Here is a 26,068-nt window from a genome sequence, read left to right as displayed (position 1 = left end):
GGCTTGAGGACAGCGAGGGCCGACCTGTCCCGAGGCATCAAAGAAGCGAAGAAGGCGTTCTCGTGCAAGGTCTCCACCCACTTCAAGGACAGCAAGGACGCACGTAGCCTTTGGCGGGGCATTCAGACCATCACGGACTACAAGCCCGCGCCGAGGAGCTGTGAGGGCGACGTCCGTCTGCTGAACGATCTGAACCGCTTCTTTGCTCGCTTCGACGCCCAGAACAGCACTTGCCCGCTGAAGACCACTCCCCCCCCACACGAGCAGCCCCTGCGCCTCTCTGCCGACGGTGTGAGGAGGGCGCTTGCCGCTATTGACACCCGTAAGGCGGCGGGCCCTGACAACATCCCGGGTCGAGCGCTGAAGGACTGCGCTGGGGAGCTGTCGGGTGTCTTCACGGACATCTTTAACGTTTCCCTGCAGCAGGCCATCGTCCCCTCGTGTTTCAAGGCTGCCACCATCGTTCCTGTGCCGAAGAAACCTGCACCGTCCTGCTTCAATGACTACCGCCCTGTGGCACTGACGCCCATCATCATGAAGTGCTTTGAGCGGCTGGTCATGGAGCACATCAAGTCCGTTCTCCCCCCCACTATTGACCCTTTCCAGTTTGCGTACCGTGCCAAGCGGTCCTCTGAGGATGCCATCTGCTCTGCCCTCCACTCGGCCCTCACCCATCTGGAGAGAAAGGACTCATATGTGAGGTTGTTTGTGGACTTCAGCTCTGCCTTCAACACCATTGTGCCGCAGCGACTCATCTGCAAACTCGACGAGCTGGGCCTCAGTACCTCCCTCTGCAACTGGATACTGGACTTCCTCTGTCAGAGGCCTCAGGTGGTGCGTGTTGGCGACATAATCTCCGCCAGCATCACGCTGAGCACGGGGGCCCCCCAGGGCTGCGTGCTCAGTCCATTACTCTTCACCCTGCTGACGCATGACTGCACTGCGACCTACAGCGACAACCGCATAGTGAAGTTTGCTGACGACACGACTCTGGTGGGTCTCATCACAAAAGGCGACGAGACTCGGTACAGGTCGGAGGTTGACCTTCTGACCACGTGGTGCAGGGACAACAACCTCCTGCTGAACGTTAATAAGACCAAGGAAATCATTGTTGACTTCCGGAAGGGTCACACAACACACCTGCCGCTGATCATCGATGGTGCTGTGGTGGAGAGGGTGAGCTGCACCAAGTTCCTGGGGGTGCACATCAGTGAGGACCTCTCCTGGTCCGCAAACACCTCGTCACTGGCAAAGAAAGCTCAGCGCCGCCTGTACTTCCTGCGGAAGCTCAGGCGTGCATGTGCTCCTCAGGCAGTCTTGTCTACATTCTACCGTGGCACTATTGAGAGCGTCATCACCAGTTGCATCGCTGTCTGGGGTGGTAACTGCACTGAACAGAACTTGAAGGCCCTGCAGCGCATAGTGAATACGGCTGGTAAGATTATTGGTGCTTCGCTCCCCTCCCTGAAGGACATTTACACCTCCCATCTCGCCCGCAAAGCAACCTCGATTGCCAGAGATGTGAGTCACCCGGCTCACTCTTTGTTTGACCTTCTGCCCTCTGGGAAGAGGTACAGGAGCCTGCGCTCCCGCACCACCAGACTTGCCAACAGCTTCTTTCCCCAGGCTGTTAGGGCCCTGAACTCGCTACCCCCTTCTGCGTAGCGTGTGGCACTGTTGCGCTATTTTCGGGAATGTCTGCTGTACGCGCACTTGCTCATTTTTTTTTTTCTGCTCCTCTTATTTATTTATTTATTGTTGTGTTATTTATTCATTATTTATTCAGCACGCTTTTGTTATACTTGTTACTTGTTTGTCTGTTGTGAGCCATGTCTTGTCACCGTGGGATAGGGGGGAACGAAATTTCGGTTTCTTTGTGTGTCTTTGGCATGTGGAGAAATTGACAATAAAGCTGACTTTGACTTTGAAAAAAAAAAAGAAATCCTTAGTCCATTTCCAGTATTTTAGTACTCTAAGACAGTGGTGGGCAAACCTTTAACTTGCGGGCCGCAATGGTTTAGAAAATTTGAAATATTTAGAGTGTTTGGACCAGATATACTAAAGCGTTACGTGTAGGTACTATGTAGTCTGCAAACCTCATAGTAGATGCAAATCAATTTACAAACATCCATCCATCCATTATCTGTATTGCTTGTTCACACGGGGGTCGCGGACGTGCTGGAGCCTATCCCAGCCATCATAGGGCAGTAGGCGGGGGACACCCTGAATTGGTTGCCAGCCACTTCAATGCATCTAAGATGTGAATAACTCCCATCCAGGTCGTTAGTCAATGAATATGCAAAATGGAGCGTTCACACAATTTGGCCTAATAGTCGGAGAAGAAAATGTAAAAAAGATTGATATCATTCTTAACATTAAAATTATATTGTTACCGAAACATTTCTGCACTACTCGACTCGACTTCTAGTTTGTGGGTGAAAACATTTCTGCTGCATCTGGTAATTAGCCAAAAACCTCTGCAATCACCGCCCAATCTTGGATTGACTTTTTTTCTAGCATACAGTAGGTTGCATGCTTGATGGCAAAGTGACTGATGTCTGATATTGTATTGTTTAAAAACTGCAATAGTTTATATATAGAAAATATAAATACATAATGGAAAATTCCCTCTAACTTAATTATAATACTAAAATGAAAGGCCGATTGACCACTCCAAATTGCGTGTAGGTGTGATTGTGAGTGTTGATGGGTGTTTGTCTATGTATACCCTGCGATTGGCTGGCAACCAGCTCAGGGTCTACCCGGGCTACCGCCCAAAAGACTGCAGGGATAAACTCCAGCATGCATGCGATCCTCGCGAAGATAAGTGCTTTGGAAGATGAATAACATCACATCACATTAACAAAAACATCACATCACAAATGATCACATCCCATAACATAAACATCAAATCACAAAAATTACAAACTTCACTCACATAAAAACCACCACATCATGTAAACGTGACATCACATAAACATTGCAACACTTAAACATCACATAACAAACATCACAACATAAACATCACAAAACATCACATCAACATCATGTCACTTAAACATCACAAACACCACATCACCAGCTCAGTGGCCTAGTAGTAAAGTGTCCGCCCTGAGACTGGAAGGTTGTGGGTTCAAACCCCGGCCGGGTCATACCAAAGACTATAAAAATGGGACCCATTGCCTCCCTGCTTGGCACTCAGCATTAAGGGTTGGAATTGGGGGGTTAGATCACCAAATGATTCCCGAGCGCGGCACCGCTGCTGCTCACTGCTCCCCTCTCCCCCAGGGGATGGATCAAAATCACATGGGGATGGGTTAAAAGCAGAGGACAAATTTCACCACACCCAGATGTGTGTGTGACGATGATCATTGGGACTTGGGACTTGACTTATCACAAAACAAACTATATTATAAAGTCCCAATGATTGTCTCACACACACATCTAGGTGTGGTGAAATTTGTCCTCTGCATTTAACCCATCCCCGAGTGATTTTGATCCATCCCCTAGGGGAGAAGGGAGCAATGGCCAGCAGCGGTGCTGTGCTCGGGAATCATTTGGTGATCTAACCCCCCAATTCCAACCCTTAATGCTGAGTGCTTATGTTAGATTTGGTCCACAATTTGGGAAGCACGCTATCCGTGCCTCACGGCAAAAGCCATAGCCAATCACCTGTTATCCAATTTACTCACTACGTGCTCGTTTTATTTCTTCAGTTTTAGGAAAAGGCTAAGACACAGAAACAAAATTTAGACTTACACAGGTTGGTTGAGTTCAATTGCAATTCCTGTTAATTCTCTGTTTTCAGGAAAAATACAATACAGCGCTCTGGGCCTTTTGTGCGACCATGCTCAAGAGCAGAAAGTCTCCATTCAGAAAAGGCCACGTTCAAGCTTCTTTGGTCAGCTTATATTCAGTTGCACATGCAGGTGTGGGCCGGGTTTGATAGGTGATGAGTCTTTGGGGTGGGGCAAGTTTGCAGGAGAGTTTGATTCCATGGGAGTGGGTGCTGGTTCGGTGAGAGCTGGTTCCGTGGGGTTGGGTGCTGATTATGGGCGTTTCGGTGTGTGTGGGGGCTGTTGATTTCCATCCCGTCTTTCGGCCTTGGCGATCACCTTTGGTCGGGTCCTTGGTTGTTTTCCTCTTCCTCTGGCACCTCTACCGGTTTTATCTCCAAGTGTCCTTCCTGTAAACTATTCACCATTCATCATCCTTTAAATTTTATCATTTTGTATGAAATTATGTGAACTTTTGGGTGTGACATTATCAATTTGTTAATGTTCCCTGATTGCGAAGTTGTGACTCACCACTTACCATGCATTTGTTTGTTTGTTCTTTAGACACTATCTTTTGACACATATCTTTTCATTGTTAGGCAAAACATTTCCCTCTGTCCAGAACATTCAGTAGTAATCCAAATCTGGCGTCTCGCATTAGGCAACATATGATGTCACATCCAGCATTAATGAAAACATAAGATATAATCAAGTACTGAACATTTTTAGGTGACTTTGGCAGTGTCCGTGATTGGGAAAAACATCAGGCATGCATTAAACAGTTCCTTAAGGGTCATTAAGCTATTCAGGCAATATATCAAAAAACATTTGTTATTTCAAAGTGCACAGAAATACAAATCAGATCATAAAGTTATCAAAACATTTGTCATTACCACCTATCAAAAATGTCTAGTTATGTCTTCTTTATTGATTTGGCGTGAAGGTATAATTATATACTTAAAATGTTTCTTTTATTGATTTAATATGTGAATATACTTGTCTGCTTATGTACTTTATTCAATGAGATTTGAGCATATCTGTTTTTGTAACTAGGCAGGACTTTTTGTATTTCGACCCCATTTCTTCAATTATTATTACATGTATACCGTATTTTACGGACTATAAGCAGCTAATTTTTGCACAAGCTTTGAACCCTGCTGCTTGTAGTCTGGTGCGGCATATCTATGGATTTTTCATGATTTTTGTGATGTCTAATACACTCATTAGTAAAAAGATACTGGACAGCTGTTGTGCAGCACTGCTTTGCTCAATGGAGGGATATGTGACCAGACATACGGTCATTGGGAGAAGAGTAGTGTGTTGATCACATGTCCGTCCGCCAGGCAAATAATGCCGTACAATTGACATGAACAAGAGACAGAACGAGATCAAGATGGACATTACTGGAGTAAGGAAGCTTTTATGCACAAACCCTCATTAGAGGGGACAAAATAAATGCATATGATGCAGCTTTTAAGTTAAAGGCAGTCGTTTTGGCTCTTAACAAAGGAAATAGAGCTGCAGCATCTATTGTAGAGGTTTTCTCTGGCCACTAGAGGCCACTGGGCCTGTTGATGACATCTTGTCGCATTAACCTTTTCAGTTCTTTTTTTCCCCGGGTCATGTCTTCTCCGGAGCTTTAGGTGTAGCTCGTATCGCATGGCAAACTTTACCCCTGTAAGTGGTCCAATTTTGTCATTAGTTGTGTGTTGCTAGTGTTCCCTGCACATTAAGTTTATTATGGACATCGCGGAGATTTATGCATGTTTGTATGTTTGGAAGTTTACAGAGCTCCTTCATCTCTGTCAATATACGTTATGTTAATAAAAGGTATGCATTCCCAAAGAACCATCTTGTGTATATTCTCTTACAAATGATAAATAAACATTAAAACACCTGCGATTTATAGTCTGGTGCGTCTTATATGTGAACAAAACAAGAGTTCTCCCTAATTATAGCTGATGTGGCCTATAGTCAGGTACGTCTTATAGTCCAGAATTTACGGTAAATGTGTGGTGTAAGTATGCAAGTGACCTTAGGTATTTTTTTTTTTTTAGATTTGCCGCTTAACAGAGCTGTTTATGTTTGGTTTCCACATAAAAGATACAATACTATGTGTGCATTTTAATGAAACATTTGTATATATAACATTGAGCATTTTTTATCATTGAAGGCTACACATGATCACCAAGCTCCGTCTAACAACCCTGAATTCCTTGGTAAGGCCGGGTGGGTTAAAAAGGCTCCTTGCAGACTGCTGGCTAGCTATAAAGACAGCTACATCCATGTTGACAAGACTGCTATTGCTGTATATCAAAATGAGGTACAGTATGTTGTCATTCCCTTGTATGGTTTATATACTATGTGGAAAGTATCATATTGTCCTTACATAAATAGAGTAGGATTATCTTTTTAATATGTATTTTACAATATCAGAGCAATTATGGCCCCTTTCATACTAAAAGTGATGATAATGCGTTGGATTTATATTGCGCATTTCTCTAGAAGTCTGTACTCAAAGGGCTCACATTATTCATACGCTCACCCATTCACCCATTGGTGGTGGTAAACTACGTAAGTAGCCATAGCTGCCCTGAGGCAGGCTGACAGCATGGCTGCCAATGCGCGACTATGGTTTTTCCGAGCACCACCAAATATTCATACACCAATGTGAGTAGCACTTCAGGCAAGGTGGGTAAACTGTCTTGCCCAAGGAGACAATGAACCATGACTCAGGCAGCCAGCCAACCCCTCCGGTGACTGGATGACTGCTCTACCACTGAGCCATGTAACCCATAAATCATATAGGGATTTTCAAATTCATGTTCCACATACGTACGTTTTGTATCTACAATCTGAAATGTTTGATATATGATACAAATAAGTATTCAATAACATTTTATGAGAACATATCATAGTCTATATAGAAAATCTCTTACATTTAATACCTACATCAAGAAAATTATAAGTATCTAGTTGTATAGGCAAATTGAAAATGGTTTTGATAGGTTTATAGTGTAACTCCAAATTGTAGTCAATATTTGCTGCATATCTTAATAAATATGGTGATCCCTCATTTGTGTCATGGTTTTGGCGACTGATTTGGCCCACATGCAAAACACACTCAGGAGTCTGAGGAGAATTTTAAGTGTTTATTGAAAGGGGGATGAATAGCAGAGCTGAGGGTCCGGGACAGGAGCAACAGAACTGATCCTTCAGAAGGTGGAGAGAGCAAAGTACCACCAGGGAGGAGTGGATTCTGCCGGGAGGTCAGCAGGGTGGATCCAGGGGCTGGAAGACAGTAATAGAGTTTATCAGATGGCTCGATAGGAACGTGGCGGAGGGCAAACGGGCAGATAGGAATGCCAGGTGAAGTGGTGGAAAGCAAACAGGGCAGATCGGCGCACAAATCCAAAGCCTTGGAGGCAACCACATGGGCAACACTCAGGCGAGGAGTTGCTGGCAGCAAGCTCCTTAAAAGTGTCACCTTAATGAGCTTCAATCGGCAACACCTGTGGGTCCTCAGCCCCCCTCCTCACAGACGCCACCTGTGGAAAAAGAGGAGAAGGCTCCCAGACCCTGACAGTTTGGGCAATGCATTGCAGAACCACTTGTGAAAAATTAAAATCCACGAAGTAGAAACGATATATGCATTATGTAGAAATTTAAATACCAATGTATTAGTATTTCCAACACATAGTGTTTCTTGATGGGCGCTAGAGAGCATGGGTGTATTGTAAGTCAATTAAAAGTGTGGTTTACCTTACCAAGCAATGCAAAGTGCCCAACCTTAGAATTGCCACACTACACTAACCCGGGGGGACATCATGCAAAGCGAAGCCAAAGTGAGTCACGGTTGCGCATGAATCTCTTGTTGCATTGTGGTCCAGTGCACAGTATTAAAGCTTTTTAAATCCTCCCCAAAACTTTTACAGCTACATAAACATTTCTTATTCTCTTAATAACCATTCCCACACTGTTCGGTGCATATATTGTACCATTACAGTAAATAAAAGAACAAACGGGATATTGTCACGCGTCCCGACTCCTTCTGCATTGGTTGGTGTGCATGGCCGGTTTCCGCCTCCTAATCTTTGTCCTCCGTGTCACTTATAAACAACGCCACTGCTGACTCCGGAAGTAGACGTCAGACTCATTGTCAGTTGCGGTTCCAATTATTCCACAGGCTGATATAACTATATATAAACTACATATCAAATCACTATAACATAAATAACAAGTTTATTGAATCATCTGTGTCACTCCAAATCATTAAATCCATCGGAATCTTCGTCCTCTGTGTCACTTATAAACAACGCCGCTGACTCCAGAAATCAGTGGATGGATTCAGACTCATCGTCAAATGCAGTTCCAATTATTCCACAGGCCTAGAGCGCCCTCATGCGGTTTAGTGTGAAAATAACACGTGAAGTGATATACTACTAGTAAGTAGTTAATGTGTTAATGATCAAGTCATAATGTGTTAATAATTTCACATATAAGTCGCTCCTGTGTATATGTCGCACCCCCAGCCAAACTATGAAAAAAACTGCGATTCATAGTCAGGAAAATACGATCATTGTATTGCAGGTTTATCAACCAATCTTGAATAGATTAATGTGCATGTTCTTGCTGAGAGGTCCAAATATGAAAATGTTTAACAGATGCCAATCATACAAACCTCTGTCGTACTTTCCAACTTCGACCTCAGCGGTTAGTGCTCTGCGTTTCCAAGCCAAACCTGCTGGGGCTGTGGCTACAATCCTCAAATAGTGATTCTTTTGTTTCCGCAATTTCAGGACATAGATTTGTGCGTCGACTGCAGTGATCTTGATGCAAATGAGGGACACGGTGCCAATTGGCTCGGAAAAGTGTACTTCTATTCCACAAAGGTGCAAACACCCCATTTCGCTGAATTCTACCAGCACAACGTCTAGCAAAATACCAAAAGAAAGAAAACTTCACCCATGCGCACAGACAGCTCTGTGCTAGACTTGCACCCAAAACAAAAATAAGGCCCATAGAATTAGCTAGGGCGGCCGTATACTATGTCAGGTTAGATGTAGTGATGTAGGTGTTGAGTTTGATGTATTATCAAAATTATTTAAAATTAATATAACCATAATAGCAATACAAAATACTGTAGATTTCCCCACACTCTCTGAATTTCATTGATAAAATTGAATTGATGAATAATACATGCTTTGTGTTACAGGACCTCATAAACTGCATTGAAAGTCTTGACCTACAAAACTATGATAAATGTCATGAATTAAAAAGCCTATTCATGAGGAAACACAGACTGATCCTTATTCGATCGCCGAAGTCTGGAAATGAGGTAAGCTAAAATAATTTTTAGGTGAAATGACAACAGTACAACAACATGATTTCAATGTATTGAGTGCGGATTGAATGACAGGTCAGAGGGAAACCAGTCTATCTTGGACCTGGCCTTGAGCTTAGCCTTAAGCTCGTATCCCACTCAGGAACGAAATTTGCAAATGTTTGCAAATGTAGTAAATATTGATTTTTTTTTCTTTGTCAGGGTTTATTCAAGGTGGCAAACTTTCACAAAGACATCCAATAGACGTTCACCAATAGTTTTAATGGTTGCAAACTGTTATTTTTACCATCAAGAAATTGAGCATATTTAAAAATAATTGACTCCAAAATGCATATAATCATCCATCCATCCATTTTCTATACCGCTTGGCCCCACGGGGGTCGCGGGCATGCTGGAGTTCGGCATTAATTTTTAATGGCCAATTCAGTATTTGAGTTGTGTGGTAGCTGTTGTAAAAGTGATATAGAGTCAAACCTCGGTTTTCGACCACAATCCGTTCCAGAAGGCGGTTCGAGAAGCGAATCGGTCGAATTCCGAATCTATTTTTGCCATTACAAATAATGGAAAAAAATTCAGTCTGTTCCGAGACAAAAAAAAACGCCTTTTTAAAGCATTTTTTCATCTCCGCACTTTTGTCCGATCGCGCAACTGCAGCGCAACCGTAGCGCGTCGCAGACCGCGCAACTGCACCGCGCTGGTCGCATTATTGTGACAGAGCCGTCGCTAAAATTTAGAAAATATTTTTAAAGTCCTGATGTACTTTCCAAAATTGAAGTGGACCTCAGTGCGCAGGGAGCTTAATTTGATCCGATCGCGCAACTGCAGCGCGCCGGGCGCTCACTGTCGCATTGCTTTAAGAGCGTCGTTGTGTTTTAGGATGGCTTCACTCCTCCCACTTGCTTTCTTTGGAGGCATGATTATGGGTTAATACAATCCTCAAAGTAACAAAAATACAATAACAACGAACGGAGTCAGTCGGCATCCGGGCCGCGCGGTCGGGTTTTCTCGGGTCCTCTCGGCTCTTCTCGCGAGGTTCGGCCTCCGAATATTTGTTCGATAACCGAAGCAAAATAATCTAGAATTTTTCGTTAGAACTCTGATTTGTTCGAGAACCGTGACGTTCGAAAACTGAGGTTTGACTTTACAGTCCCCCGCATCGACAGCAGCAAAACAACTGAACCAACCAAAGATACAGCCTTCCTCTGTGCCTTAGAGGATTCCCTCCCCGACCCACCCCTGTCCAGCTCTGCCCAGCAGTACTGGGATGGCTTGACGGATGGCATACACAGCACGGCCCTGTCAGTCTTTGGCAAAAAGCAGGGAAAGCCAAACGACTGGTTCGATGCCAATTTAACAACATTGGCACCAATCCTCGAAGAAAAACGCGTTGCCCTCACAAATTACAAGCATACTCCAAACCAGTGCGGTGAGGTTCATGACTGGGGAGGCACTGACGTCACCCCCCCCCCTCCCACCCCCGCACCTAAACGTGTCAGAAAAAAGGTTCGGGAACGCTGCTCAAGTGTGGCTTATTATTTAATTTGAACTATTTCAATTAAAATCTCATATCAGCAGTCTTCATGGAATCACAAACTTGTTTTCGATCGTGCCTACCACTCCGTTCCGAAGTCATGTTGTCCGCATCAAACCTTTTAACTCCGGAGTTGCTCTTCCTTTACTGATGACCTCCTGCTTCGACCGAAAAAGTATTTGGATATGTAATCCTCCATTGTAAAACGAAATGTAAAAACAAAAAAAAGAAAGAAATGGACGACTGCTCCTCAGTTGTTCACTGTATATTTGAACTGGAGATCTCTTATTCCACAGGTAGGCGCATGAAGCATCTCGGGATCACTACCACCCTTTGCCATAATGCTGGAGAAATTTTTTTCGTAACCTCCGTAAGGTGTCTTTTCAAAGCCGTTTTGTTCATCTAAAGAAACACGACGTTACAGACAGATGACAAAAAACACAAGATATTATATAAGTCAGTTTAACTACGGAAATTAGTTAAAATAGCCAGTGTTTGAACACTTAAACAGGGACATAAAGACAGAGAGCAGTTCTGTCTAACTGCATAGCCTGTCAACATAGGCAGCCGTGTGATTACGCAATCCTCAGAGGAGGCTAGACAAGAAGTTGGCTGCTCCGAGCGAATTGTCTTCAGTTTTAAAATAACCATAAAAATTCAGCGATTTTGGTTCAAAATGATACAAAACTAATGAAATTAAAGGAAAATGACTTTATAATAAAAACAATAGAATTTTATTTCCCCCCTTTTCATGATGGCAGGGGTCCCTGCTCCAAACACCAAAACTCTACAGGCCCTCCGATCTTCTAGGGGGAAACTCCAACAAGCGTTGTGCCAACGACTATTGGCTACAGCTCCGCAGCAACATTCAATCAGCTGCTGACACAGGCAACATCAGACTCATGTTCGACAGCATCAAAAAGGCACTTGGACCATCACCCCGCACAATTGCCCCGTTGAAATCAGTTTAGGGAGAAACCATCGTTGACCGCTCTAAACAGCTGGACTGCTGAGTGGAAGACTACTCAGAGCTCTATGCCAGAGACAACAGTGTTTCTGATGCAGCCCTCGGGGATGTAGGGCATCTACCTGTTTTGGAAGAGCTCGACATGGAACCAATGACTGAGGAGCTAAGCAAAGCAATTAACAGCCTGACCAGCGTCAAAGCTCCAGGCACCGATGGGATAACAGCTGAAGTCCTCAAGTGTGGGAAGCCTGCTCTTCTGCATAGACTACACAGGGTGTTATGCCTGTGCTGGAAAGAAGGCTCTACCCCACAGGACGAGAGATGTTAACATCATCACCTTGTGCAAAAACAAGGGAGACAGGAGTGACCGTAACAACTACCGCGGCATCTCCCTACTCAGCATTACCAGTAAGCTCTTTGTTTGAGTTGCACTAAATAGACTCCAAGTCCTCGCAAAGAAACTCCACCCGGAGTCACAGGCAGGGTTCAGATGAGGAAGATCAACTCTGGATATGATCTTCACCCTGAGACAGCTGCAGGAGAAGTGCAGAGAGCAACATAAACCTCTCTACATGGCCTTCGATGACGTTACCAAGGCTTTCAACCTGGTGAGCAGGAGCGGCCTCTTCCAACTGGTGGAACGGATAGGTTCCCCTCCAAAACTCCTCAGCATCCTCCAGTCCTCCCACACTGACATGAAAGGTACTGTTCAGTACGACGAGTGCACTTCTGAGCCCTTTAACATCCGCTGTGGTGGCAAACAGGGATGCGTACTGGCATCCACTCTGTTTGGGATATTCTTCTCTCTCCTCCTGTGCCAAGCCTTCGGAACATCAACTGAGGGAGCCTACTTACACACCAGGACAGACTGCAAACTATTCAACCTCTCCCGACTGAGAGCAAAATCCAAGGTCAGACCACTCACCATTTGGGACATGTTGTTTGCTGATGATGCAGCATTGGCAACACACACCAAGGAACACCTGCAGATTCTCCTCGGCCGGTTCAGCCAAGCATGTCAGGACTTCAACCTGACCATCAGCCTAAACAAAACCAAGACAATGGGCCATGGGACCACTGTCCCACCCTCCATCACCATCAACAACTACACACTGGAAGCTGTAAATAGCTTTACCTATCTTGGGTCTACCATCACCTGCAATTTGTCACTCGATGCTGAGGTCAGCAGCCGGCTTCTACTTTTGGAAAACCGACATCCAGAGTATGGCAGAACAGCAAGCTCACCATCCATACAAAGGTACAAATGTACAGGGCCTGTGTCGTCAGTACACTCTTGTATGGCAGCGAAGCCTGGACTCTTTACTCACACCAAGAGAGAAGGCTAAACTCTTTCCATCTGCGTTGCCTGAGACGCATACTGGGCATCACCTGGCAGGACAGGATCCCAGACAGTGCAGTCCTGGAGAGTGCACAGCTCCCCACTATGCTCTCCCTGCTGAAGCAATGGCGTCTCCGGTGGCTGGGCCATGTCTGTCGGATGGAAGATGGTCATATGCCAAAGGACATCCTATATGCAGAGCTAAAATCAGGCAAAAGGGAAGTAGGCCGCCCACTTCTCCGCTACAAGGATGTCTGCAAACAAGACCTCAAATCCTTCAACATCAACCCAGCCACCTGGGAAGACGTCACCCAGGATCGTCACAAATGGCAAGAGGCTCTCCGAAACGGGCTGCAAACTGACAAAACCACTCTGGCTCAACACAGAGAAATGAAAAGGAAGTTGAGGAAGCAGCAAGCTACCATGCCCTCACCATCACCGGATCCGGCCCACACCTGTAACATCTGCGGCCGTGTCTGTCTTTCACGGATTGGACTCACCAGTCACAGGAGACGCTGTGTGAAGAAGACCTAACCTCCAGACACAAGAAATCTATGGTCTTTGGAGACTGTGATGCCAACGAGATACACATACAGTAATCCCTCGTTACTTTGCGGTTCACCTATCGTGGCCTCAATGCATCATATGAAAACAAATATTGTCACATGCCTGCGGCACCTGCCACTCGGCCACACCCCCTCCAATCAGCTGTTTCGTGATGCCGCTCGTTAGCTCACTAGCCCTTGTCCATCTGACTCCCATTGCCAACCTGGCGTGTTTGTTGATCCGTCTGCCTCGATCGCCCGCTCGTCTTGCCGATTGTTCCACCAGGTGGTTCCCAGCCGGCAGCCAGCCAGCTCCGGTGAGGAACCCATCTGAACGCCACTCCGCCAGGCTCGTCAACCAGCCATCATCCAGTCAAACCAACCCCCCAGTCCGATCACTGCTCCAGTGCTCCATTGTTCCCTTCCCTTCTCACAAGAAAGTCTGTGTCGCTCTGCATTTGGCTGTACTGCCTGATCCCTTATAGTACAGACTGACCATCACAATGCAGCCAGCGAGCGACCAGACGGCATTGTGCCAATTGGAGCGGACGAAGACCGCAGTCAGCAGTCTGTCAGCTGACATCCGGACTCTGATTGAGGTGGGTAAAGAACAGCAGCAACAGCTGCAACAACAGCAAATTGAGCATCAGCATCAGGAGATGGCACAAGTCCTCGGCGACCTCCGTGCACTGTCGGTGACCAACCCATCCAGCCACGCTCCTCCGGTCGCTGCTGCGCCCATCGCTACACCCACGCCCCGACCGGCCACTGAGGCCAGGGGGCTCGTGGACGTCCCTGAACCCCAACTCGGTAACCTAGAGAAGTTCGACGGAGACCCCAAGCACGTCAGGGCCTCTGTGACCAACTGCCGCATCATGTTCGCGACCGAACCGGCCAAGGTGGGGTTTGTCCTGACCCACCTCACGGGCGAGGCATGGCTGTGGGGAATGGCCGAGTATGAGAGGCGGGCTCCTGCTTGTGCTTCATTCAACACCTTTGCGGACAAGCTGTTAAGCATGTTTGACTTGGGCACCGCTGCTGAAGATGCCATCGAGGAGCTAGTGATGCGTCAAGGCAGCAGATCAGTAGCGGAGTACGTTTTGAAGTTCCAGACATTGGCCGGTAGCAGCAAATGGAACACCCCGGCCCTTGTTAGTACCTTACTCTACGGTCTCGCCGAATATATAAAAGATGAAATGGTGGCCTATAAGTGCCCTCGGACCCTTGAGGATGCGATGTACCTGGTGGCCTGAGTAGACCGACGGATCCGAACCCGGCAGCGCGAGCGTGAGCGGAAATCACTACTGAACTCGCGTAGTCTCCCTCCTCTACCTGTCCGGGCCCTGCAGACCACGCAGTATGCCGAACCCATGGAGCTGGGACGAGCTCGCCTTCCTTTAGAGGAGTGCCTTCGATGCCTCACACAAAACCTGTGTCTATACTGTGGAGAAGGAGGTCATCGGGCAGCATATTTCCCGTTAAAAGACCAGAGCTCACGCGGCGTCGGGGGATTCGCGTGAGCTCGACCGGCACCAGCCCCCCCTCATCCCCAGCGCATTCACACTGCAGGCTCGGGTTCAGCTTGCAGCGGGCGACTGGAACGTGGCAACCTTGGTGGACTCCGCGGCGGAGGGCAACAGCATGGACATTGGTCTGGCCCATCAGTGGGGCATCGAATTCCTGCCTCTGAGCACCTCCATCCCAGCCCGCACCATTGATGGTCAGCTAATCGGTGAGGTGACATCCATCACAGAACTGGTCAGGCTACTACTTTATGGTAATCACCGTGAAGTTATTAAATTTTACCTCCTGCCCCTCCCGGATCGGCGGCTCATCCTAGGGTACCCCTGGCTGCGGTAGCACAATCTCGTTCTGGACTGGAAGGTGGGGGCCGTGCGGCAATGGAGCGACCGCTGCCGCCGTCAGTGCCTGACGGCAGCAACCAGTCCGCTCGGAAGATCCACCCCCAGCTCAACCCCAGACATCTCCAATGTACCTGCACAATACCATGAACTCGAGGTTTTCACTAAGGCCAAGGCCACCTCTCTTCCCCCACACCGGCCCTACGATTTCGCCATCGACCTGTTAGCCGGCACCTCGCCTCCCAAAGGCTGCATTTACTCCCTGTCTGTACAAGGCCATGGAAGAATACATCCAGGACTCTCTTGCTTCCGATATCATTCGGCCATCCTCCTCACCCGCGGGACCCGGTTTCTTCTTCGTGGGGAAGAAGGATGGTACTCTCCGCCCATGCATTGACTACCGGAGAATAAACAAAATCACTGTCAAGAACCGCTACCCGCTACTTCTCCTTTCTTCCGCCTTCGAGAGTCTCCAGGGAGCCACCATCTTTACGAAGTTGGATCTCCAAAACGCTTACCACCTGGTGTGCATTTGTGACAGGGACGAGTGAAAGACGGCTTTCAACACTCCGAGCCGGCACTATGAATACTTGGTGGTCCCGTTTGGACTCGCCCCCGCAGTTTTCCAGGCACTGGTCAATGATGTACTCAGAGACATGCTGAACAAATACGTGTTCGTGTATTTAGATGACATGCTCATTTTCTCTCACTCGCTCCCTGAACACATCAGACACGTCCAGGCGGTGCTGCGCTGTCTCCTTGAAAATTCACTGTATGTGAAAGCAGAGAAATGCGAATTCCACGCTCCGTCAGTCAAATTCCTCGGGTACGTGGTACGGTAGGGGTTCATAGAAATGGATCCCGAAAAGTTGAGGGCGGTCACGTCATGGCCCGATCTTGAAACGCGCAAGCAGCTGCAGCAATTTTTGGGCTTTGCAAACTTTTATTACCGCTTCATTCGCGGTTACAGCACGGTGACCGCTCCCCTCACTACCCTTACCAGCCCGGCCTCCCCGTACAAGTGGACAGAGCAGGCAGAACAAGCCTTCCACAAACTGAAAAAGAGATTTGCATCCGCTCCTGTCCTCCGAATGCCCGACCCCAAAAGGCAGTTCATGGTCGAGGTGGATGCCTCAAATGTGGGAGTCGGAGAGGTTCTATCACAGCGGAGTAGCCAGGACAACCGACTCCACCCGTGCGCCTTCTCTCGCCACCTGTCGTCTGCAGAACGGAATTATGACATTGGCAACCGGGAACTCCTCGCAGTGAGGCTGGCCTTGGAGGGGTGGAGACATTGGCTGGAAGGCGCCACCATCCTGTTCGTTGTCTGAATGGCCCACCGAAACCTGGAATACCTGAAAACGGCTAAAAGACCAAATGCACGGCAAGCTCGGTGGTCTCTCTTCTTCAACCTGTTTAATTTCATGCTTTCTTACAGACCAGCTTCCCGCAACGCCAAGGTAGATACACTGTCGCGAGTATTCCCTGGAGGGGAGGAGGAGCAGGGGCCGGCTCCCACTATCCTTCCAAGTTCAGTCCGGGTCGCTGCGGTCTCATGGGACATTGACCGCCAGGTGAGGGCACTCACATGAGACCAACCCGGCCCCAGCAACTGCTCGGAGGGTTTCCTATTTGTTCCAGAGGACCTTCGGATGTCGGCTTTGCGATGGGCGCATGACTCCCGTCTCGCCTGTCATCCCTGGGCTGCCCGCACGAGGTATGTGGTGGCCCAGCGGTTTTGGTGGCCTACCAGGAGGGAGGACACCCGCGATTACGTCCGGGCCTTCCTGTAACCGCTACAAGTCATTAAACCGTCCTCCGGCTGGGCTGCTCCAACCCTTGCCAGTGCTCTGTGACGGGGCTTTGTTGATGTTCACATGGCAGAACGTCTGCTCATACACGTCGGTCGAGCCAAATTGTCCACTGTTTTTTAAACACTCAGCACTCAGTGTCCGCCTTTCTTTTCCTTGGGCCACTCATTTAATGGAAGGATTCCAGCGGAAGGTTTGTGGGTGGCTTTAGCGTAAAACTGTATCTGAAAGCTCAGTGCACGTTTTACGAGAATGCTGACGTCACAGCCCACACTCGAAATTCGGCACTGATAGAAATAGTGCGCGGAGTGCGCCGGCTCCGTACTACTGAGTAGGTACACGCACTTGTGAATGTGCACTGAGCTTTTTGACACTGCTTCCGGGAGTAAATGTGCGGGCGGGCGTTTCCCCATCTACTGGGGAAACACAGTAACTGCAGGGAAAATGACAAAAAAGGTTTAATAATACAATTTATTCAGGTTTGGCGTGCCGGATTAAACGGCCCCGTGGGCCGGATGTGGCCCGCGGGCCGTAGTTTGCCTAGAGCCTGCCCTAGCCTGTGTCCGCCGCTATCGTCGGGCTTGGGCGAGAGCCCGGGCCTCCCTCCTCCGTACAGTCTCCGGCTACACTCGCCAGGCGAACAAGTGCCGAACGCTGGCCCTGGCGTACCAAGCAGGGCAGCGAGTGTGGCTCTCGACGCGGGACCTGCCACTGCAATCGGAATCCCACAAACTGGTGCCTCGCTTCGTAGGGCCATTCCCGATACGCAAGGTAATTAGCCCATCCGGCATCCGTCTGCACCTTCCAGGCTCCATGAAGGTCCACCCTACATTCCATGTGTCACGGTGTGGCCCGTCCATGAGAGCGCATTGGTCCCAGCGCCCACTCCGCCACCACCCCAGCTCGTCGAGGGAGAGCCGGCATACACCGTCCGTTCCTTGCTCCAGTCACAACGGCTCGGACGCAGAATCCAGTGCCTCATGGACTGGGAAGGCTACGATGACGCGCAACGCTCCTGGGTGCCGAGCCGTTGGATTTTCGACCTGACACTCATCGCGGAGTTTCACCGCCGTCATCCGGACCAGCCTGCTATTCAACGAGGGTATCCGAGAGGATCCAGGAGGACCATGACGGACGGTCATGTACAGCACCTCCCACTGGCATCTGAATCATCCGCTCCTGAAACCCCAGCTCCTGCACCTTCGACACCAGCTTCCGACATCGAGGAGTTAGACGCCTCGGCGGAGTAATGATCCCACCCACCGGGTTCGGTTGTTGAGGACGTCAGAAGCTGTCCCTTGGGGGGGGGGGGGGGGTTCTGTCACGTGCCTGCGGCACCTGCCACTCGGCCACGCCCACTCCAATCAGCTGAATCACTCACACCTGTCGCCGGCTCGTTATCTGGGCTATTTTAACACTGCCAGGAAAGCACTTCCTTGTCAGTCTGACTCGTGATGCCACTCGTTAGCTCACTAGCCCTTGTCCATCTGACTCCCATTGCCAACCTGGCACGTTTGTTGATCTGTCTGCATCAATCGCCCGCTCGTCTTGCTGATTGTTCCACCAGGTGTTTCCCAGCCCACAGCCAGCCAGCTCCGGTGAGGAACGTATCTGAACGTCACTCCGCCAGGTTCATCAACCAGCCACCATCCAGTAAAGCCAACCCCCCCAGTCCGATCGCCGCTCCAGCGCTCCACCGCTCCACCATTCCCTTCCCTTCTCACAATAAAGTCTGTGTCGCTCTGCATTCGGCTATACTGCCTGATCCCTTACAAATATTGCGGATATATTCGGTGCGTTGAGGCTTTTTGCGGCGTCACTTGGAGCACGGGGCTTTGTCTGCCCATATTACTTTACAGCACACTATTGGCCAGTAGGAGACCAATGGTAACAGACATGTCATCAATTTAAAATAAGGCAATTTAAAATAAAAAAAATAGTAAACAGGCTGAAGGTACGATATGCTAACGTTACGTAAACACAAACAAGAAACTGAGAACGTGCCTGACGTAACATATTGAGTTATTCAATAACTATAGCATAAATAACATGCTAACGAGTTTATCGAATGAAACCAAGCTATTTTCAAATGGTGATAACTAAAGAACTGTATGTTAGAAACATACTTTCTTGTCTAATTGAAGAAGAGGGTCCAATCTTTCATTTGGTACCACCTGTGTATAAATAGCCATAGCGCACAATATTCTGTAGGCCTTACAAAATGAGTGAAAATGCTCGAAATCGGCTGGGATTTTAGGTGTTATTTTTTTCTGAAAACGCTTGGCATTCAAAGAGTGGATATGGAAGACTTCATTAAACAGCAAAATTTTGCTTTTCTTAATGCTTCTGTTTATTGTGAGCAAGGTGGTAACGTGAAGTTTTGTTTGTGCAGAATGTATCAATGTATATTAAACTCTTGTATATTGAATAGTGTACAGCATGTATACTTTGTAAAATATACATATTTTGTAAAATGTGCTTTTGTCATTTTTTTGTACAGTTACGACTAACAACCCCCCACCCCCCACTCCACCCGGCCTCCCCAGCTTCTGCCTTTGCCACGCCATTGAAAAAATGTTTCACTACAGGCTTTATAAACCAAAAAGGAAAATTTCATATCTACAAAAAAAATTGATAATTGATTTCTCTAAACCCCACTTTCTTAATACTATTAACAGATCCGTAATATTAAATTCCAAGTACAGACTGAAGAGGAAAAAGAGGCTTGGATTCAAGCCCTAAATGATGGGATCAACCGAGCAAAGAACAAAGTGTTGGATGAGGTATTGTAAAATTACTATAAAATATGTTTTCCTTTTGATAAGGGGTCTCAAACTCAACTCATGTGTGGGTCGCTGGAGATAGCGAGAGATATTTCTCCCTTTACAACAAATTGCTGGATTTCAGTGCTTACAATCTTGCAGACATACTGTAAAGGTAAAATAACTTCAGATTTGTGCTGTCATTTGTATGTGAATGTATTTTAAGTGATGAAAAATGGCTCTCGTAGCCACTTCCTCTGTGACATAACACATCCATTAAATTAAGGTCTTTCTCTTTCTCATTTCCTCGGTAATTTGCATATGCCCCTCAATGTCTAGTTGAGTAATGACGTCTGATTTGTTGATCACTGCAACATTCTGTATGACCTGTACTAAACAAAAAACAACCATTCCTTTTTCTTGAAATTATTAAGTCAAGTTATTTATAAAGACCTTAATCACAGAAACATCTCAAAGGGCTTCACATGCCCACAGTTGACAAATATTCTCTACATTGCCTAATCATAACCCCCAGGAGGGCAAGGAAAAACATAAAACCCGGACTGGTGAAAATGAGAAACTTTGAGAAAGAATCGCAGACAGGAGGAGGCCCCTTCCAGGATGACCAGGCCGCAATGGATATGGAGTGGGCAACATTCAACATACAATATAATATGAAATAATCTGAAATAAAGTAGTGTAGATATCCATCAAATCAGATGAGGCTCTGCAGGAACACCCTCAGTCATCATGGCAGCGCCTGCGAGGAGATGGTCCGCCTCAGTTCTTGTCCTGACCAGTTGGTGTAAAATCCAGAGAGCAACTTTCAGTATGGTTGTCACCTTGCCCTTGGAGTGGGTAGGAGAGACAGTAAAAAACTAAAACTGAAGGCAAGAACATAAAAATAAGTCTTTAATCGTGTCCTCAATGCTTCTACTGAGGTAGCAGCTCTGATATCTGTGGGTAGGGAATTCCAGAGCTCTGGAGCCCAAATAGAGAATGGCCTCAAACATACGGATTTCTTTTTGGCTCTTGGGGTTATCAAAAGACCAGCCTTTTGTGAACGAAGGTTTTGGGATAGAATTTATGATACACCTAGGTCGACGAGATAAGAAGGCGCTAAACCGTGTGATGTAGTCACATCTCGAGTTGACCGGGAGCCAATGCAAGTTGGCTAGTATCAGGGTAATATAATAAAACTTTCTCGTCCTTGTGAGGAGTCTAGCTGCAGCATGTTGCACTAACTATACATTTTGTAATACTAGGAAAGGAAAGACCAGAGAAAACTACATTACAATAGGCGCGACGTAACAAACTGCATCACATGTTGAAAGAACGGGACAGAGCTTAGCAATATTGTGGACGTGAAAAAACGCAGTTCTAGTAATGTTCTTAATGTGTTTTTTGAAAGAAGAGAGTAGGGTCAAATGTAACACCAAGATTTATAACAGAATTAATTTGGGTAATAATAATAACAATACAGTGATCTCCCATTTTTTGCGGGAGATGTGTTTCAAAACCACCCACGAAAAATGAAAATCTACCAAGTAGATATGGTATATGCATAATTTAGAAATTTAAATACCGATGTATTGAAATTTCCAACACATAGTGTTTCTTGTTGGCCACAAGAGGGCATGGGTGTATTGTAAGTCACTTAAAAGTGTGGTTTACCTTGTCAAGCAATGCAAAGTGTCCACCTTCAGAAATATCACATTACACTAACTCGGGGGACACCATGCATAACGAAACCAAAGTGTTACGATTGAGCATGAATCTCCTGTTGCATTGTGGTCCAGTACACAATATTAAAGCATTTTAAACCCTCCCCAAAACTTTTGCGCTACATACACCTTTCTTATTCCCTTAATAACCATTCCCACACTGTTCTGTGCATATTTTGTACCATCTATCCAGCCGTCCATTTCCTATACCGCTTGTCCCCAGGGGGGGGTTGCAGGCGTGGTGGAGCCTATCCCAGCAGTCATCAGCCAGCAGGCGGGGAACACCCTGAACCGGTTGCCAGCAGGGCACACAGAGATGAACAGCCGCACCTAGGGGCAATTTGGAGTGCTCAATCAGCCTACTGTTTTTGGGATGTGGGAGGAAACCGGCGTGCCCGTAGAAAACCCACACGGGCACGGGGAGAACATGCAAACTCCACACAGGGAAGGCCGAAAGTGGAATTGAACCTGCACCTTCCTAACTGTGAGGCGAACATGCTAACCAGTGCCGCCCTATATATTATACCTCTACAGTAAATAAAAGAACAAACACATGATATTGTCACGATGATGCACCGGTTGGTGCGCGTGGCCGGCTGGTGCCTCCTGCGTTTGAACTCAGTCACATCTGCTGTGACGTACATTGCTCAGAGTTATTATTTGTATAGTCTCGAGGACTTCCTGCGTCCCGACTCCTGGACGGCAGTGCTTTTCCTCATTGAAGGATATTGCTCAGAGGCATGAGCGCTTATTTGTGCTATCCTGACTCTTTCTGCATGGCAGTGCATTTTTCCTTCGTGCGCGGCTGTGTCACACCTTCCGCTCTCACCCTGCTGGCCGGCTGACGTGCCCTCCGTGCTAGACTTTGGGGGCGCGCGTCGCCAATACGGTGTTCTGCGTTTGCCAATCGGCGCTGATTGCTTCCTCCTGTCCCGTGTTACCTGCTGATTAGGGTGTGTATATAGACGCCGATCACCGTCGGTCCTTGTTGAAACAGATGAAACATCTGTTTTGACACACGCATGCCTGCCACCTGATTCCCGTTTGCCTGATCTGCTGTGTAGTGGTACGCCTGGCTAATTGTCTGCCTTGACACATACACGCCAACCACCTGGCTTGTCAGTCGCCTTGTGTACCTGCTCTACTGGTGTTCCAGCCTACATTTTCCCTTTTTCCTCTTTTTGCATTCCCTAAATAAACAGTCTGTGTTCCACATAGTTGTCCTGCCTCGACAGGCTGGCTGCTGCGCTTCCCACGCTTGTCCGCAGTGACTCAAGTTGCTCAGAGGCACGCCCTGCGCTATCAGCGTATATTTGAATGCTGTTCTCCCGTTACCTATAAAACGGCAAAGTAGCACATTCGCGAAAGATGAATAGCAAAGTGGCGAGGGATCACTGTAATAATAATGCATTGGATTTATATTGCACTTTTCTATAGAAGCCTATTCTCCAAGCACTCACAGTAGATGCATAATCCATACGCTCAAACATTCACTCTCTGGTGGTGGTAAACTACGAAAGTAGCTACAGCAATCCTGGCGCAGGCTGACAGTTTACGCCTTCAACCACCGCTAAACATTCACCCAGACATACACCAGTGTGAGTGGCAAGATATAGTCCATTTATCAAGACTGACAATGGTGTGCTTAAATAGGTGCCGATGACGAGCAGGGCCAATTATCAACATCTCAATTTTACCTGTGTTTAAAAGTAAGAAATTGAGAGGAAATCCATTGTTTAATCTCTGCAAGACATGCCTCAAAATCACGGCAATCCCGCGGATTTGTCATTTCCAAAGGTTTGGCATAACAATGAAAACTAATGTTATATTTCCATATAATGACACCAAACGGAAGCATGTAAATGAGATGAGTCCAAGTACCATCCCTGTAGGACACCACGTGTAATATTACTAAGCTTAAAAGTCGCATTGCGATGAACTACACGGTGGTTCCTCTTTCAGAGGTAAGAACTAAACCAGGAAAGTTCTGAGCCCAAAATAATCACATTTCAAGATTATCTAATAATATGTTGTTATAGACAGTGTCAAAGGTGTCGGAGTGCAAAGCGAGGAGAAGATCCTTAGTCACTTTAGTAAGGGTTGTCTCACTTTAGGAAGGGTTGTCTCAGTAGAGTGGTCAGCTCTGAAACCAGACTGAAAGGTTAAAATTGATTGTTAGCAACCATATAATCATTGAGTTGTTGCGCTACGACCTTTTCAAGAATTTTCGAAATGAAACCGGCTAGTAGACGAATAATTGTGGTTTTAAAAGCTGTTGGCACATGGCCAGAGGAGAGTGATAAATTAATGATATTCAAGTTTGAGGGTCCTAAGATCTGAAATTGTTCTTAGGGCCCTCTTTAACAAGTCGAGTAACCAAGTTGTCTGTTTTGGCGCACTAACCAGTTGTGTAAGGCTTTCAAGGGACACCTTTTTTAAAATGGGAGAGGGTTGTCAGATGATTGTCAGCCTTATTAATATTAACTTTAGTAATCTCAAGTTTTGACTGGGTTTTAGGAGCGGTGTCCGTAATCTCATCCCTAATGAACTGAACCTTCTATGTAAATAATTGCATGAAATTGATGGCCGAGCTATTGAAGGTCGGCTGCTGTTGTGTTAGCTTTGCCACAGAATCAAATGAGTATATAGGGTTGTTTTTCTTAACCGATAATTCTAGAGAAATAATTGGTTTTGCTAATATGAGCGCTTCCTTGTTCTTCTGTCACATCATTGCAGATGGAAGACCTCAAGTTTAGTTGCACGCTATTTGCGCTCAAGACTTCTGCATAATTGTTTGTGTGCGAGTTTCATCTCTTACAAGCCTCCTCGTCAAGTTTTAAGTCGTAAAGGTGCTACATCGAAGGCGTTTAACAGCAGCATTGAAATCATTTGTGAGATTATCAATCAAACCATTATGAGGGAAATGAACCAGTTGCCAGAAGCAGTAACTCAATAGAGCAATACTGGGTGACAAATTATTATTACAGCTGCTATAGATTTGTCTGCGTTCATGACAATGAACGTTGACAATGAGCCAATACTTCAAATTTTATAAAGTAATAGTCAGACGTAACAATAGTATAGAAAGTATATGACCACAAAATATCCTACTCCTAATATCCAAATGGCCCACAGGCTTTTCTTATTGCCAAACTTTCTTTTAACAGCAGGTTAAAAAACATGACTGAAACTGGGTGACAGGATATCGTTTTATTCCACTTGGCGTCACATCATAATTAAGCTTTGTGAAATGCTGTCATGAGTATGAGCTATCGTAGCCCATAAGCAGTGTTGGAAAAGTTCAGTTCACAACTTTTAAAATGAAGTAGCTCAGTTCATAATTCATTACTGAAAATGTATTAACTAAATTCATCATTCCAAAAATGAAAAAGATCATAGTTATTTTCTTCCCCCAATAAAAAAAAAAAAAAAAAGACCACTGCGACCCACTGACATATTTGCATTTTCACCCATTCCATTCACACTAGTATCCAGGTGCTGCTATCACCTTAGAATCTTAAATACAAGAGAAAATTGCTTGAATTGTCTTGAATGACAAAACAAAAACATGACTGTGGTCCAGAAGGTGCAAACACAATTTGCTATAGGTGCCAGACCAAGTTAGGAAACAAAGGATGTACAAATAAAGGGCAAAACATTTAAAGGTAAGATATTTGGTTTTATTAACTTTTAATTTATAGTGACTGCATTATTTCTTAACTTGTTTAGAACCAGAAAACGTTTCTAATTTGGAACATCAAAGTGCAAAGGGTGCAAAGCACAAATAAATTACGAAAACAACAAAAAACAATCTCATTAAGAGTAATTCGTGGTTCAATGCCGTTGAACAATACAACTTCTAAAATTCCTGAATGCTCTCACATACATTATCGTTGCCGTTTGACAAGAAAGGGCGAGTGGAGACTAAGGATGCCCGTCGCGCAACATTTTCATCGACTGGAGCATCTGTTATTTTACTTTCATTGCATTCTGAAGATGTGATTGTTTGTAACCAGGGTTGCCAAATCCTTTTTCTCCTGCCTATATAAGACTTGTTTACAGTGTGTTTAGCAAGGTTTTATTTTTAAGTCTAAGAAGAACTTGACATCTTTGAACAAAAGTGAACTGCCGTTCAAAACCGTTCATTGTCCCCAAATGAGCGCATTCGCAAAAACGTTCACAAAGCAAAAATGCGCTGCATTCAGTTCACCTTTGTCCAAATTATGAACGAGTTCATGAGCTTTCTTTTATTGAACATGTTCAGGTACAACACTACCCATAAGTGATTAAAAACTAACAAACAAAAACACCCAAACACACTCACATGCCCAGGGCAACAAATGACAAAATTGGGAGCTACACTAACAAACATTGACCACAAAATGTCAAAGGCCATGAGTTTGAGAC

At 46.2% G+C, this 26,068-nt stretch overlaps 1 protein-coding gene across 7 annotated transcripts in view; it reads left to right on the top strand.

Moving 5' to 3' along the window:
• The window catches only part of plekho2 (pleckstrin homology domain containing, family O member 2), a 214,348-nt gene that overhangs the window by 20,116 nt on the left and 168,164 nt on the right, over positions 1-26,068 (top strand). For 5 of the 7 annotated variants that reach the window (XM_068650346.1, XM_068650347.1, XM_068650328.1 and 2 more), the window contains 3 exons: positions 5,950-6,099; positions 8,992-9,114; positions 19,854-19,958. In XM_068650346.1, coding sequence (XP_068506447.1) covers positions 5,950-6,099; positions 8,992-9,114; positions 19,854-19,958 — 378 coding nt within the window. The remainder of the gene's footprint in view (positions 1-5,949; positions 6,100-8,991; positions 9,115-19,853; positions 19,959-26,068) is intronic. The other 2 variants (XM_068650332.1, XM_068650331.1) reach the window with 1 other exon arrangement.

The sequence above is a fragment of the Syngnathus scovelli genome, chromosome 4 (assembly GCF_024217435.2).
Source record: "Syngnathus scovelli strain Florida chromosome 4, RoL_Ssco_1.2, whole genome shotgun sequence".
In the NCBI taxonomy this organism is placed as follows: Eukaryota; Metazoa; Chordata; class Actinopteri; order Syngnathiformes; family Syngnathidae; genus Syngnathus; species Syngnathus scovelli.
Note: the sequence above shows the minus strand (reverse complement) of the source record. Positions and strands in the feature narration are given on the sequence as shown.